At 38.0% G+C, this 17,329-nt stretch overlaps 1 protein-coding gene across 30 annotated transcripts in view; it reads left to right on the top strand.

Moving 5' to 3' along the window:
- The window catches only part of CEP112 (centrosomal protein 112), a 555,600-nt gene that overhangs the window by 436,938 nt on the left and 101,333 nt on the right, over positions 1–17,329 (top strand). For 29 of the 30 annotated variants that reach the window (XR_010153365.1, XM_054670600.2, XM_024350558.3 and 26 more), the window contains 2 exons: positions 3,833–3,895; positions 11,310–11,459. The exons of the other annotated variant lie outside the window; for it this stretch is intronic. Coding sequence is in view for 28 of the 29 variants with exons in the window: in XM_054670600.2 (XP_054526575.1) it covers positions 3,833–3,895; positions 11,310–11,459 (213 nt within the window). In the remaining variant the exon portion in view is untranslated. The remainder of the gene's footprint in view (positions 1–3,832; positions 3,896–11,309; positions 11,460–17,329) is intronic. 30 annotated transcript variants of the gene reach the window in all.

Genomic DNA, 17,329 nt, shown 5'->3' with positions numbered 1-17,329 from the left:
AAGCTTGTGTTGCCCAGGCTGCAGCGCAGTGGCACGATCTCAGCTCACTGCAACCTCCGCCTGCCAGTTCAAATGATTCTCTTGCTTCACCCTCCCAAGTAGCTGGGATTACAGGCATGCACCACCACACCTGGCTAATTTTTGTATTTTTTGTAGGGACAGGGTTTCACCATTTTGGCCAGGCTGGTCTCGCACTCCTGGCCTAAAGTGATCTGCCAGCCTCAGCCTCCCAAAGTGCTGGATTACAGGTGTGAGCCACTGCTCTTGGCCTCCATACTGTGTCTTGAACATGCTGTGCATGCCTCTGCCTCAGGGCCTTTGCATGGGTTCTTCCTTCTGCCTGGAATGCTGTTTCCCTAGAGGTTACCCTCATCTCCTACAGGTTTTTGTTCATAGTCACCCTCTCAGGGAGGCCATCTGTTACTTCAGTATTTTTAAAATTATAAAGTATCCCCTAACTTTTATCACTTCCTCTCTCTCTTTCTTGATTGATACTTCTCCATAGGCCTTGCACCATGTAACTTTTCAAAGTTACTTTGTTTACTCTCTAGATGTTTCATAAAAATGGAGAGGGATTCTTGGCTGTTTTGTTCATTGCTGCTGTCCAGCTGCCTAGAGTGGATGAATGAATTGGATAATTAGTTATAAAGGAGCTTCATTGGGTTTGTGAGATTTGGGGGCTGGCCATAAACTCATGAAGAGTAGCTCGCACCGAGACACAGGCCTTCCTGCACTAACTATTATCCGTGACTCTAGCATTTTTAGGGAAAAGTAACCTCATCTTTATGACACTAGAATTAATTTTTAGATTTTCTAGTGGGTGAATATTTTTAAAGCACTTAGAACAGTGCCTGGGACATGGTATGAGTTCTATTAAGTGTTTATTTTAAAAGCAACAAATACTTTATTAAGCATTTTGTGACAAAAAAAAATAGTGACAGAATGTGAGCCAAGACAAATAAACCTCAAGAGGTTCAGAGTAGCCCTAATTCTGGCGGAGAGTGGCTTTAATCATAATAGAGCTGGAGTCAAGTCTGATGACTTACTAGAAAAATAGCAATAGTCACATGCCCTCTCTATTCTGGAAGAAACAGAACTACCCTGTGTACTCGATGGGATTATAGATACAAAGAGATTTATGGAATGAACTCTAAAGAATTGGTTTTGAACTTAAGTCCATAAAAAAATGGTTATGAAAAGAAAACTTCAAAGGTATGGACTGAGGCGATAGAAGAGGCAAAGGGCTTGTACGGCATCCACTCATTCATTAGGTGGACAATTATGCCCCAAACACTATGTTAGGGGCTAGGAGCTGCCTTCTAGGATCTCATTATCTAGTGGGAAAAAGACAGGTTAACCAACAATGACTAATTCAGCCTTAGTACTACCATAGAGGTGAGCCTGGAGTGGGCTGTGAGCACGGGATTGCTTCCTCACCCTATTTGTGATATGAAAATAAACAAATCATTTGCTTCCAACTAAAGGTAGTGGACAGAACTCACCTGTTTTTATCTCTACTCCCTGAGGAAGTCCCATCAAAATGAAAGTAAGGAAATTGAAAAAGGCATGAACCAGTGGTTTTTAACCTTGGCTGAACTTTTGAAATAGCAGCAGAGATTTTTAAAAATCCTAGTGTCCAGCCTGTAGCCCAGATAAATTGAATCAGAACCTCTGCAGATGAGACTCAGGCATCAAGATTTTTATACTATATATTTTTTCAAAGAAAATAAGAGACAACCATACACATAAGAAATCAATAACATTGAGAACTTGAAAAAGGCTGGGCCTGAAATTAACTTAGCAGAACTAAGAATCCTAAAAACTGAACAATTTCTGGGGGAAGGGAGACCTGAAGGGTACCAATTAGAAGCAGCAAGGTCTTTCCTGTGGTAGAACTTCAGGAAGGTTCAGGAATTGGAGAGACTGGGTATGGGGTGAAGTGAAGAACTGGAAGATTGGTTGAAAGTCTGCATTTGGAACAGATGGCCCAGATTTTATCCCAAGACTGCCCCCATCCCTATCCCTGGTTTGTTCTCTGGAGAGGTGGAATGAGAAAGGGCCTCAGGTACAGTTGAGGAGAAATGTGAGGCTAGTCTTGCACGAGAGTCACTCTCCTGAACACCTCGATGCCCTTCTGAAAATACTGGCCATCAGATTTGTGCTGCCTGGCAGGAAACTGGAGGATGCAGCTCTGGGCAAACTGATCCAAGAGGGAAATCCAGTCAGATGCTGGCATGGGAGAGTCCAGGCCCCTTTGTAACACACCGTGCGGTGATGCCCACCCATCCACAAACCCATACACATATGCAAGATTCTTCTATCCAGCTTTGGAGACCTCACTTTGAATAAGAAAGGACATCAAAGATCACCAGATATTTGAGGAAAGTATCTAAAGTGAAAGACAAAGACCAAAACAGACAGGTGAAAGTAAATAAACAAAGGAAACTCAGAAACACACACACACACTCTACTGAGCAGAAAAAAATTAAAATGTATGTGTAGATAGATAGATAGTTATAGACATATAGACAGATGATGGATGGATGGATGGATGGATGGATGGATGGATGGATGGATGGAACAGTAGATAGATAGATAGATAGATAGATAGAAGGACTGTATTGCAAGGCATGACGCAGTGCTCTCACTGGTGGAGAACCTGTGCTCTGCAGCCAAAGTGTGAGTTTGTGTCCTGGCTTCATCACTTCCTAGCTGTGTGATGCTGGGCAAGTTACTTACCCTCTCTGTGCCTTAGTTTTCTCATCTGTAAAAAGAGGGATGATAATGATGATGCTGTTCAAAGAACAAAAAGGAACTGTTGGAAATTATGAATATGATGGCAGAATATAAAGTTTTAGGTAAAAGTTGAGGAAATTCTAAGAATAATCAAAAAGACAAATGGAACATAGAAACAACAAGAAAAAGAGACACTAAATCTAAGAGGTACAAAATCAGAGTTGCAGGGAGAGACATATTCAGGGAGAGAAACAGACGTACAGACAGACGAGAGAAATCATGAGAGTAATGACCAGCCTTTCCCAGTAGTAAAGGACACAAGTTCAGAGTGAAAGAGCCTCTTTAGTGCCCGCATGATTGATGGGGAAAAGACACAGTCTAGGGCACGTCACTGTGACATTTTTAAACCTTGACGATGAAATAAAGATCCCAAAAGTTTCCAGAGAGCAGAAAACAGATCACATAAAAAGAATTGGAACTTGAGTGGCAGAGGGGATAACCAAGTTCTAAGCAATGTGGACTGATTGTGGAAAGGCCACCCTATTTCCAGGACATAAAACTTAAAACTTGTTTGATTTAGATGCATTTGTCACTGTAAAAATTAGCTCTTATGTATTTGGCAGAGTAGGGGCTCACTTCTGCTCAGTGATTCTCAAAATCCCATATCTCCTTTGTCCAGAAGCATCTATTTCTTTTATTTTTTTAATTAAGGTGAAAAAGTATTAAATTTACCTTCCTTTCTTCTTCCTTCACTTCCCTCTCCCTTTTCCTTGCCCCTCTTGTTTCTTCTCTCTTTCCCTTACTTTACCTTCTGAGCCTTCATACTTTTGCTGTGTCTATTTCTGTCTCTCTTTCTATCCACAGAAGTCTTATGTTTGTCTAATAATTGGCAGAAGAGATTTTTTTTTTTTTTTTTTTTTTGCTTTTTAAGTGATGAATAGTTGGCGTAACATCAAAGACAAGCCCTGTGGTTTTCTGGCTGCCCCAGAAGGGCGGTGCAGCTGGCAGGCATCCCAGCTGCCTGGTGATAGGCATGTGGAAGAGATACCAAGCTCACAGGTCACTGTGTATGTGTTCATGTACATGTGTTTTTCAGGCCAACAGCAAGCTGAAGCAGATTGAGAAGGAATACACTCAGAAGCTTGCCAAATCTTCACAGGTAAGCAACATTAAAAGACACAAAACAGGGTAAAACCAAAACAAAAATGAAACCTCCACATAAAAGCCTTGGCACTTTCAAGTTAAACTTCATTCTTTTCAGTTTTTTTTTTGTGGAATGGTATCATATTTTTATGGGTATACAAATAAACAGAATATGGTTTTAATATTTCAGTCATTAAAAATCAAGAAAAATTAGGCATATTTAACCATTTGAAACAACACACACATGCACACACACACACACACACACACTTTCAGATGTTGTAAAACCAGCCTGTACACTTGAACAAGCCCAGGCTGAAACATACTTCACAAGGACAGGAGATATACACCTACATTTGTGATGTAAGCAGTTTGGTACTATCTGTGCTTTTTTTGTACTACTCCATTTTGCTCTACCAAAGGCTTCTTCAAACAAAATTCAAAATGACAAATAATTCTAGGTTAAGTCTGCGGCTCAACTGTTGACTCTTTTTAGGAAAAAGAGAATTCTAAGTCCCTACATCTATAACTTGCTATTTGTACTTACTGTTGTAGTTTTAGTATAAGAAAGGCCAATAATTGAATGCCTGTCTCTATTTGAAATATGATGCTCAGAGTACTTTTTCAGCATAAGTTATTATAGTGATATCCAGTAGTATCATTTAAGGAACTCCAAGTATTCCTTACTTGTATAAGTGATTCTAGAACAAATAAATACTACTTATCTTTACTTTGCAGGTAGGTAAGTTAAGCCATTTGGTTTTGTGAGCATATCTAATGATTGTTAAAATCAGCTTGTCTTCATATTTTTACGAATTATATATATACAGTGGTATTTGGTAGTAAACTAGAATTTACCATACTACCACATAATGCAACATAATAGTAGTAACAACAACAACAAAAAGATAATAATATCTAATGTTCATGGGGCACTAACCATGTTGACTCATTCAGTCTTTCACAATAACTCTGGAATTAGGAACTATTATTGGTGCCATTTTTCCATTTGCGAAAACTGAGATTCAGAGAGATAAGATCACACAAGTTGGCAAGTGACTCAGCCAGGACCCAGTCTGGATCTGACTTCAAAGTGGAAGTTCTTAACCTTAACACTACCAGCCTGGCCCAATCCTTTCCTTTTATTTTATTTTATTTTATTTTTTTGAGACAGAGCCTTGCTCTGTTGCCCAGGCTGGAGTGCAGTGGTGCAATCTCGGCTCACTGCAAGCTCCACCTCCCGGGTTCACGCCATTCTCCTGCCTCAGCCTCCCGAGTAGCTGGGACTACAGGCGCCTGCCACCACGCCCGGCTAATTTTTTGTATTTTTAGTAGAGACAGGGTTTCACCATATTGGTCAGGCTGGTCTCGAACTCCTGACCTCAGGTGATCCTCCCTCCTCATCCTCCCAAAATGCTGGGATTACAGGCATGAGCCACCGCACCTGGCCTAAAATTTCAGTTCTACTAATTCACATCCCATTAGAAAAGCAAAAAGTCTTTGTCCAAATGAAGAGTCGTATGCGTTTATGTAAGAAATGATGATTATGTCTTGATTGCCATTATTCCAGCCCTTCCTTGAGGAAGGAACATGGAGAAATATCCTTTTAATCCACTGAAAAAGATTCTTGCAATCAAAAGAAATCTATTTAGGCCAAAAGTTAAAGTTTAAATTAAAACATTAAAAATCCCCAGTTGGCATATCCTAACATCCTGCTTATTTCGCTTTATGTTAAATGGGGGAAGCAGACCGAGAGTGAGATATAAGATAGCTAATAAAAATGCCTAAATAATGAGAGTGTAAACAGGAGTATTTATCTAAAGGAATGTATGAAGAAGCCTGATTAGTTGATGTTAAAACAAATTAAATGTAAGTTAATGCAGAAGAAAGCCTGAGCTCTGGAGTCCAGCACCCCTGGATTTGAATACCAGCCCTACCACTTCCGTGACCTTGAGCAAGTTACCTGCCCTCTTTGGAATTCAATTTCCTCATTTGTCAAATGGAGGAGCAGTACTAACCTCATAGGACGGTTTTAACTATTAAGTAAAACAATGCCAAAAATGTGTTCAGTATAGTACCTAGTACACCCTAAAGCACTTAACGAATGTGAATTATTATAGTATCAGCACTAAAATTGCCATAGAGAAAGAGGAAAGGAAGCAGGGAAGAATGAAAAAAGGTTTGGAAGGTGGAACAAATTATTGCTTCAGACACCATGTTTTTGGGTGTTCACAAGTTGATAAAATCTCCCTGAAAAGCTTGGAGAGGCACAGGGTTGCTAACTGTTTTCCCAAGAAAAGACTTGAAGGTGGAGAAGGAAAAAGCAACTAGTAACAGCTGTCATATACTATTACCATCATTTCATTAATCAAGGGACAGCGCAACACCAAAAAAATCTTAGAAAGGGTGTAATATAATAAAAGATAGTCCATCCTTCTCATAAAAGTTAGGATGATAACCTTACATTGATAATATTTTGTTTGCCAACTTCTAAATATTTATATCTGTGAACTGGCATTTGAGAAGCATTAGTCTACAATGCCAGTCAGTTCAGAGAAGCATGTCAGATTATTTAAAAATGAGCATTATAAAACAAGACTGTGGATTGGATCTCTCCATATTTAAGTGATAGTTTGTTGGAATCTCTAACTCATATATCATTAGGCTGATGAGAACACTAAAAGCAAAGTGCTTAACTCTATTGGGTTTTTAAAAATCCCTCTCTGAAAAAAAGAAAATGAGTGCATTAGTAATGAATGTGTTGGTACCTCAGAGAGCATAAGATTAAATTTGGAAAATATTTTAAAGATTTTCCTCCTTTAGAGGAAGCTGCTTACTTTTCATGATTTTATCAAGCCTGTAGGACCTAATAGACCATGTACACTGAAACTTTGGCACACCTGAGACCTATGCCCCGTTCTGAGATCTGCAGCACTCACCCTTGCCACCACTGCAGTGTTTGCATCATCTCTGGGCACGCCCCCAAATATCATTTCCATCAGAATCACATTTTTTTTTATCTTAAGAAAAGAATGGAGACGATGCATACACTGCAGTGGTGGTGAGTGCTGGAGTTTAGTCCGCTTAAAACATTGAAATAATAAGTGATTATGTATTAACCTTGCCTCTTCAATGTTAATATAGTTTTCCCCACTCAGCCTAGTCATCTAGTGGCCATTTTTCAAGGAAAGATACTGCCATTTTGCCAGAATGTCCATAGTTAGAAACATGGGCAGGACTGAAGTTCGAATGTCAGTTGAGCTTGCCTGCTGCCAAGGGACGAGTGTCTCCTACCACTGTCCCACACTACCCAACGCCTGATGCATATTAGTACCTGCGAATATTCCACATGACCCCTGTGCCCATCTCTATGCCAGCCTCCTGGGGGCCAACCCAGAATGCACAAGGCATCCACTTATTTTGTGAGGAGTGTCAGTGTTCACCTAACGTTCCTAAGCATGGCTTCCTAAGTGGCTTGTCTTCTCTATTGTATTATGTTTTAAAGAAGAGTTTTATAAAAGTCTCAAACTGTACTACAATCTGAAAAGCAATAGAATGAGTTGAAGATGAAATCCTAACCCCTATTTAGGATCCTGTTTTTTTTTTTTTTAAGACCACTAACATTTTTGCAAAGCGTTAATTGCTTAACAATTATTATTAACTATTATGACTTTCATGAGTTCGGATGCTTACACCATCAGCTCAAAATAGCTCTCCTTTTGTTTCTGAAAATACTAATTTTTAATATCCATATGAAAATTCTCTAATCCGCTTCTTTCTTTGAAACTAATATAGTATAAACATTTAGCTGAGTGCTAGCATTTTGTTCTATGGTTTTTAATTATGATTCAATCAAAACTGGAGGGTTTTGATTATGATTGTATATATTAGCTTTCATTTTTCTTAGAAACTTTTAACATTATTATTCTACGAGAAGGGTAGGTTATCTGAATTCAATTTGCCAGGTGATGGTTTTTTATTACTTACCATGATTATAGTTCTACCACTTAAACTGGGTGCCAGTTATTACATACACTGAGCTAAGGAGAAAGTAGTCCATTTTCTTATACTCTAGGTCTACAACCAGTAGAGTTTTGTTCCTTACCTGAAGCATGTTAATCTGATTATGATGATTATTTCTCAATCCTAAAGTATTAAATCTTGTTTTTTTAATTATCCTTATTTTAGTTACTGTTCCATATCCATATCACCTGTGAGTCTTTTCAACCAAATAATTTATCTATTTATCTAGCCAAGTGTTTCACCTGAAGTGTTTTAACATTCTCCCCCTTATATCGCCTTCCTAAGTTTTAAAAATATCTTTCCAAAAATAATCTCATTATTTTCCCCAGAGGAATCTCTCCTTATTCCCCCAAAGAATGTAAGGTTTTATTTTCCACACAAAAGCAAGCACGTCCTTCTTAGAACATCCTGGACTTCACTTGTAGTCCTTTCCAAAACCTGCATTTTTTTCTTTTCTTTTTTTTTTTTTGAGATAGAGTTTTACCGTTGTTGCCCAGGCTGGAGTGAAATGGCGCAATCTTGGCTCACTGCGGCCTCCGCCTCCCGGGTTCAAGTGATTCTCCAGCCTCAGCCTCCCTAGCAGCTGGGATTACAGGCATGTGTCACCACACCCAGCTAATTTTTTGTATTTTTAGAAGACACGGGGTTTCGCCATGTTGGCCAGGCTGGTCTCGAACTCCTGGCCTCAGGTGATCCGGCCGCCTCAAAACCTGAATTATTTTGTCCTAAATGTTCTGAAAATGAGAAATGTCCCTGTTCCATGGCCTTTGACCGTTTGAAGTATCCCAGGATATTTTTATCTTTATTCTTTGGTCAGTTACAAGCTAGTCTTAATCTTAGTATTTTTTAAAGAAAAAATTACTTTGTACTTTAAAAATATATCACATGACTGCAGTTGTGGATATATGAATCTATACATGTGTTAAACTGCGCAGAACTAAACACACACACACACCCTCTCTCTGTCATTCTCTGTCTTGCCCTCCTTCTCTCTCCAGAATTAAACCCACTTCTACAAAGTTATAGTTTACTCAGCTTAAAACATTGAAATAGTAAGTTGTTTTTTACTATTTGGCCCCATGTTCTCATAAAAGATCAATCTTAAATTTCATATTAGGCCAAGGAAATCTGACTCTTTTTTATCCCTGGCTCCTCTGGCTCTGTGACTGTGAGTTGATTGTTCTGTGCATCAATTTTTGACATTTACTATGAGAATTTAACCTTTCCTGTTTCACAGAAGTGCTATGAGAATTAATTGAATTGATGCCAGAATGGAAACAATATTTAATCAAAATTCAGAAAATGGATGAAAACATCTTCATTCTCAGTAAATGAATGCCTCCACTCATAGCAGAAGGCTGAAGTTGGCATGTAATAATATTGACATGTTGTTATTATATATTTTGTCATTTCACAATCGGCTAAATATTTGATTATTGACAAATTCCAAGTGTCAAACTTTGGTATAGTGAATTTGCTCACTTCTCAAAGCATAAATACTCCATATTTTATTGTCAAGATGCTATTATTTATTCAGTAGTAACAACTAGTATTTCTATAGCATTTGGCTTCTGGGGGACTCCAGACAGTTTCTATTTATTACCTTATAATGCTGTAATCTTGTTTTGTCACCAAATAATAGTTGGAAAAACTGAGCTTCAAGAAAGATAACTTGTCCAGAGTTTCTCACCAACTGCCCTCCCCTCTGCTTAGGACCAAAAGAATTATATTCTAACGTGGGTCTAATGTTGTTTCTTTTATTAGAAGAAACAACTATTTCCTGCTTTTAAAAAGTCATCACTATTGAATTTGCAAGGAAATGGATACATCCAAACCAAAGGAAGGACAGTGCTCTCAGAAGGCCAATTAAATATAAAAGTTTCTCATCAGATGGTTAATTTGAGAAGTTAGAAGAACGCTGTCTGGAGAGAACAGATTCTTAAATGCAGGGAATACTACAGGAGTGAATGAAAATGGCACCATGTAAACCAAAATAACTATCCATGAGTTAGGAAGAAGACAACCTGTTTGGAGGTATCAACTTCCCTGCAATACCAAAACCTTGTTTTAAAGAAACATAACGGAGTGGCCAAGCATGGTGGCTCACGCCTGTAATCCCAGCACTTTGGGAGGCCGAGGCGGGCAGATCACAAGGTCAGGAATTCGAGACCAGTTTGGCCAATATGGTGAAACTCGTCTCTACTAAAAGTACAAAAATTAGCCAGGCGTGGTGGCCTGTAGTCCCAGCTACTCGGGAGGCTGAGGCAGGAGAATCACTTGAACCCGTGAGGTGGAGGTTGCATTGAGCCAAGATTGCGCCACTGCACTCCAGCCTGGGTAACAGAGCAAGACTCCGTCTCAAAACAAACAAACAAACAAACAAACAAAAAAAAACCACAAAAAAACCCATAAAGTCGGCAGGTTAAAGGACCCAATTAGTGCAGTGATTGGTCTGACTGCATGGTTCAAATCCTGCCTGTCTCTTTAGTTGGATGTCATTTTCAACAACGTAAGATATTTGTCCTCTTTCTGTGCCTCTGTGTCCTCATTTATAAAAGATAGGCAGGCCGGGCACAGTGGCTCACGCCTGTAATCCCAACACTTTGGGATGCCGAGGTGGGTGGATCACCTGAGGTCAGGAGTTCGAGACCAGCCTGGCCAACATTATGAAACCCCATCTCTACTAAAAATACAAAAAATTAGCTGGGCATCGTGACGGGCACCTGTAATCCCAGCTACTCGGGAGGCTGAAGCAGGAGAATCACTTGAACCCAGGAAGTGGAGGTTGCAGTGAGCCAAGATCACGCCATTGCACTCCAGCCTGGGCAACAAGAACGAAACTCCATCTCAAAAAAAATTAAAATTAAAAAAAATAATAAAAGATAGGCAATAATAATACCTGTTTCACAGTAGTAAATGACATAAGAACTTAAAGTGTTAAACACAATACACAAACATTAGTGAATTCCCAAAAATTACTGTATAGAATTAGGTGACTGAAGAATAAACTCTGTTTTCTTTGGTTATTACAGTTCAAAGTATTATGAAAAGCAGAATAGCTTTTCTCATTCTAATAAGTATATTTCTCAGTAAAATAAAATCTGACACTTCTCATATTTTTGAGATCACAGATGTTCTTTCTTCTGATGAGTAAATATTGTGGAATGTTAGAGTGGAAACGTCTTCCAAGTATATTTGGTTCAGCAGTTGTTCACCATTCACATTTTTATTAAAGTCTTTTATTGTGTGGCATTTCATGCATTATAGTGTGTGATATGTTAATTGAAAATATTTAATTTGTGGAATAGAGTTTTGTCAAATCCTTTCTTTTGTTAAGCATCAATACATATAAAATAGATGCCTCTCCCAGAAGAATTTGAAGTTATAGCATGCTGTTTTCATTTTAGATCATAGCAGAACTTCAGACAACCATTTCCTCTCTGAAAGAAGAGAACAGCCAGCAGCAGCTTGCTGCAGAAAGGCGGCTCCAGGATGTTAGACAAAAGTTTGAAGATGAGAAGAAGCAGCTGATTAGAGATAATGACCAAGCAATCAAGGTAATCTGAAGACTTCAGTAACCAGTGGTACCAGCTGCTTTAACGTAATTAAAAGGAGGGCTGAAATCCCAGCAGTGGGCAGATGAATGCGGGTATCTGGCTTGTTCACACAGCCTGCAGTAATTCCATTCACTGGACTCTACCTTTGATGTATCCAGTGACTCAGGCTGACTTCCCTCTAAGAGATCGCATGCCAGCATAAAAAGTCATTTTTGGCAAGCCCAATCCATTCACATTGAACAAATATTTTAAAAATACCCTGTCCTTTCTCTTGAGAACCACTTTGGAATTGTCTCTTGAAATTAGAATGACTGTTTGAGCCCAGCACTGCTGGCTGTTAAAGTCAGAAGTCAGCTTCCAATTTGCATTCTGTTCTTTGCCCACATCCTTTCATTATGTATTCGCATAATGAGAAATAACCTGTTCGAAGCTTGGAATGCCAACCATTTGATGTGCTTTGACACAGTACAGGATAGATGTGTTGCTGCTGAGAAACTAGGTTGTTTCCAAATGACTTCAGAGAATCACACCCTTAATAGCACCAGAAAATTCTCTGGACCCCGATTCTTTCAGTGATAGGCAGTTAGATCTTCAAGTAGTTTTTTCTTGGCTTCATAGCAGTGAATATTATTGTATGTGTCTACATCATACTGGGTTTAATGTGTGAGGATAAGCATCTGGAAACCTTTATAAATAAGGCTTAAAAGAGAACAAAAAATTTTTAAAGAATTCCCAGCAAAAGATTATTTTTCAGCGACTTTAGTTTGACATAACAGTACTTAAAGCGTGTGGAGTAATCATACAAAGCAAAGAACAATAAAAGAAAAATTTGGGTTTTACAGCTGCCCTTTCCTGCCTCACCTCTGCATCTTCTTTTTCTATAGCCTATTGAAGGCAATCTGAGTAACGTTGGGAAGAGTTAGTGTTAATGTCAGTTGCTTTTTATATATTCCCTTTAAGCTGAGACAACACTAGATAGAATAAAAAGCCTTAACAGATGGATAAAACCTTCAAGGCCATTACATCTGGCCTCTTCACTTTACCATTGAGGACTTTTTTTTTTTTAATGACATTTTCCCTATGTATTTCCACCTGCAAGCTTATTTCCTCTACCTGTGTTATAAGACCAAAAAAAAAAGAGAGATTTTTTTTTCATATTCTGGTGGTTTAAAAACATCTTTCAAGTTTTTTTCATTTACAAATGCACAGGAAGTACCTCCATTGATGTATATAACTGTTTTGCTTCACATAAATTGCATTGCATATTTTGTTTAAATTGTTTTAGTTCTATGAAATTTACATATTAAGTGCATTTCTGTTTCACTTTATGTCCAAATACCAAGTGGTAGGTAATATCCAAATTTTAAATGAACAATCAAATCTAAATATAAGCAAAAATGGAAAATATGAATATACTCCTGACAACATAGTTCTGGTATTGTTTCTTGATGATTAAAAAAAATCTTGAAAGAATTATAATTAGTACAGTTGCTCATTTTAAACTAATTCTTACAATTTTAATTATTTAATTTTTAAATTAATTTTTAAATTATTTAATAATAATTTAGTTATTAATTCTTACAGTTTTATAATATATATAAAAACCATATGTACCATATGTTACCTGAAAAAAATTAAAATTACAATATAGGTAAGATATAGCTAAGTTTTGATTCACTCACTTAGATTATACATAAAGTAAATGACTTTTTTTTTTACTAACCTACATTAAAGTTGCTAAGGTAATTGATTCATTAGCGTTCATTGCCTTGGCTCTTTAAGGCTACATCACAAAAAATACTGTGAATAATAGCTGATATTTACTCATCATGTACTATGTTCCAGGCTCTGCCATTTTCATTCATCTCATGTTCCATTATCTCATTTAAGCCTTATGGTAATCTTCATGAGGAAGGTATTTCTGTCATCCCCATATTACAAATGGGGAAACTGTGACCATGAGGTTAAATAACTAGCCCAAGATCATCCTGCTGAACAGTTGGCAGAGGCAGTTTCAAGCCACAATCTGTCTTACTTGAGAGCCTCAACTATTAACTATTATACCATACCCCAGTGTACTACATTCTGTCCATGAAAGTGAGTCAAATGACCAAGTGCCAAAATGAACCTAGATAGATATTCTCATTCTATTCTTCTCTCTGCATGAATGATAAAACATTTTTGCAACAGGTGTTTGATTTGGACATTCTGATTATATTTAAGTGTTTTGTACACATAGATTTAGGTACATGAATAGATATTGATACTCAGAGAGAGGCACAGCCACTATGAGGCTTGATTTTCTGGGACCAAATACATTTGTCTGCAGATATATTCAATAATGCCGTAAAAGTAGCATGCATGCTAATTGTGAGACATACTTCACTCCACTTCTGGGTTGATGATGAACTGACCTCTTTCAAGCTGGTGATCAAGAATGGAGACAGAGAGTAAACCTAGTACTCATTCTGTCAGAGCTTATAATAATGCTTCTGCAGATAAATCATTAAAGTAATTCTAGAGAAAATTTGAGGTATACTGAAACCCACTTAAAGGGTCACCAGTCAGGTGCAATATAACTTGATAAAACATTTCTTAAGGGTAATTTGGCAATACCTATCATTATTAAATTGCCTGAGAGATATACCTAGCCTTTGACCATTTTCAGAATTTGCCCAAAGGTGGCAATTAATAATCGCACTAAGCTTTAGCTAATCAAAAAGATGCTTGTTCTAGCTTTCATCCTTTCAGTCAATAGTTATTTATTCAGCTCCTCTTATGTGACAGGTACCTGCAACACCAGCATTCTCTATATCCTTTCTATATTTTTAACTATAGCAAATACACTGAAAACTGTGCACTATAGGAAATGATGTTGGAGAGCATATTTAAGGATATTGAAAATGTTCACATGATATTTTTCAGTGAAAATGCACATCCCAAAACATATAGATATGAGCTCATTTTTGCAAAACTAAAGTATAACTCAAGAGAAAAAAAGACTACAATTATATCAAAATTTTACTAATGGATATCTCTGAGTGGTAGAATTTATGATTTTTTAATTTTATCTATATTTAAACTATAATAGCACTTTTGCACAGAGAAGCAATAAAAATTGTTTGGTAAAAAGGGAAAAGCTACCAGCCTGAAGAAATCCATTGAACATTATGGGAATAGTGGTAGGTGAGACTAACAGCAGGCATGATCCTCACTGTCCAAGAAACAACAGATGAAGTAAGGTCTTTTAGAAAACAGAATTCCTTTAGTGTAAAAAGAGTTACACAAACGAACAAAATTCATAAGAGTAGATTTTTTTTTTTTTGAGATGGAGTCTTGCTCTGTTGCCCAGGCTGGAGTGCAGTGGCACGATCTCAGCTCACCGCAACTTCCGCCTCCCAGGTTCAAGCAATTCTCCTGCCTCAGCCTCCCAAGTAGCTGACATTACAGGTGCCCACCACCATGCCTGGCTAATTTTTGTATTTTTAGTAGAGATGGGGTTTCACCATGTTGGCCAGGCTGGTCTCAAACTCCTGACCTCAGGTGATCTGCCCACCTCAGCCTCCCAAAGTGCTGGGATTACAGGCATAAGCCACCACACCCGGCAAGAGTAGATCTTTTATGCTGTAACACCCTATCTTTTAAAAATCAAGAGCAAAAAAATCTTCTTTATCACTTATTTACTGCCTTAGCCCACTCCTTATATTCAAAGTCACGCCTTTCAAAAGAATTATCACCACTGCCTACCCCAAAAACTTGATGGCTTAGAGCAATATCTATCTGCCCATAATTCTTTGGATCAGAAATTTGGGCAGGGATCAGCTGGGTGGTTCATCTACTCAATGTGTGGCATTGGCTGGGGTGCCTCATGAGGTTACATTCAGCAGAAAGCTTGGCTGGGGTTGGAATGTCTGAGCTGGTTTCAGGCCCATGCCATATGGCCTTTTTAACAGATTAATCAGACTTTTCACCTAGTAGCTGATGTCAAAGAGAAATAATTAAAAGGGGTAAAAGCAGAACCTGTATTTCCATTAAGCCCTGCCCTAGGAATATTCACAAAGTCACTTCCACCACATTCGATTGATCAAGATAGGTCATAGGGCCAGCCCAGAATCTAGGAGAGGAGAAATAGTGGCCAATCTAGGAGAGGAGAAATAGTGGGAGGAATGGCATAGATTTTGAGACCATTTTAAATCTACCACAGTAGTCTATACTAAAGGTCCGGTTTTTATCTCCCATTTATTCCTCAACTATACAAAATAGTACAAAGAGGAAAATATCTATATTGCTACTACCTATAATCAACATTAATTAACATCGTGGCATATTTGCATCCGTCTTTTTTTATAAAGAAAATCTATTCTCTTGTTTTTGAAGTAGTAGAAATGTCATATGCTCATTTATAAATAATTTAAAATGCAAGAATAAAAAACAGTAACAGTTTTTAAAGTCACCCCAAATCCTATCACCCAGAAATAACCACCATAGAATTAAGGTAAACATTATTTCTGATATCCTACTATGTATAAGGGAAAAAGAACAGAAAGCCGAGTAGGCTTTTGAAATGAATACTATTGATTTTTTTTTTTGTTTTAGAAAAATCTTTAATTTTACTTTAATTCTACTTTAATTCAACAGACAAAAGAAACTAGAGTAAAACAGAGGAATTGTTGAATTTTTGGACAGAACATGTTGATTTTGGCTGAAAAACGTGTACTTTTGCACCCTCATACTTTCTGCCATAACCCTTCCCTGCCACCTCCTACCTTGGATAGTAGTAGTATTTTCACACTGTCCGGGTTTATGATATTCACAATTTTTAAACCATATCCTATAGTTTAATTCTCATGCTATATTTCAATCTATGCAGTGTTTATACTAGGCCTTTTACCATAGTGGCTCCATTCCCACAGTTTTTACTTTGATTTGTTTCTTAATTGATTGGATGGTGCTGTCTTCCCTGAGTTTTTTCATGTTTAAGAATGTCTTCTGGCTAACCTGTATGATTGAATGGCATGTTACATGGGTGCGGTGTTCCTGTTCACATTTTCTTCCTATGTGTAAACACGGCTCATCGAGCATTTAAGGTTGCTATGAGAAGCCTGGGCTAGACAGACCAGCAGACATGACCCCGCAGACTTTTCTGTCTGCAGACCAGCAGACATAGACTGAATGCACCTCCGTAGAAGTGATTTGCATTTTCTGAGGCATTCCTGAAGAAGTCTTTCTCATGTAAGTTTAGTAGATTAACCAGGATAAATTCAGTAAGCGACTGAGATATGTCTACATGTTCAGTATTCAATAGCAAATGGTTCTGAAGCATAGTGGTTCTCCTTGTAAGTGAAACTGACTTGTAGTGTCTCTGTGTGTTCTCTGACCTGAGGGAAGGAGAAGGCAGAGCTGGCGCACAAGCCAGCATGCATCTGGCTGAACTGACTGTTCTCGCTTTGAGATTATGTTAAGTGTGTTTCAGGGTTCACACTACCTACATGGAAGCGGCATCTTCTATTCCTTTGAGTTTGTAATGATCCCAATTTGGTGTATATCTCTGAAGTCCTTTCGTCAGAGGTAGCCAGCCCTGATATTTATCTGTTTTTCTACCACATCCATCTCCCCTACTCTCAGCCAGAAGAGGAAAAAATGAGGCTGCCATGCCATTTGCTTCTCTCCAGATTTGGTGATAGTATTGAGAATTCTCAGGATTTTGACTCATAACAACATAATGATCCTAGGGACATGGGCAAGTTTTGAAGTTGAGCCCCTGTGCAACTCTTCACTGTGCTCCAGAATTACATTTCTTTCCTTGACCCCAGGTTTTTGATGGTTTTTTGTGTGATGTCTACCTTACCACCCGATATTGTTCTGTTGGT

The sequence above is a fragment of the Pan troglodytes genome, chromosome 19, assembly GCF_028858775.2.
Source record: "Pan troglodytes isolate AG18354 chromosome 19, NHGRI_mPanTro3-v2.0_pri, whole genome shotgun sequence".
Classification (NCBI taxonomy): Eukaryota; Metazoa; Chordata; class Mammalia; order Primates; family Hominidae; genus Pan; species Pan troglodytes.
The sequence above is the reverse complement of the archived record's forward strand: the minus strand, read 5'-3'. Positions and strand labels throughout refer to the sequence as shown.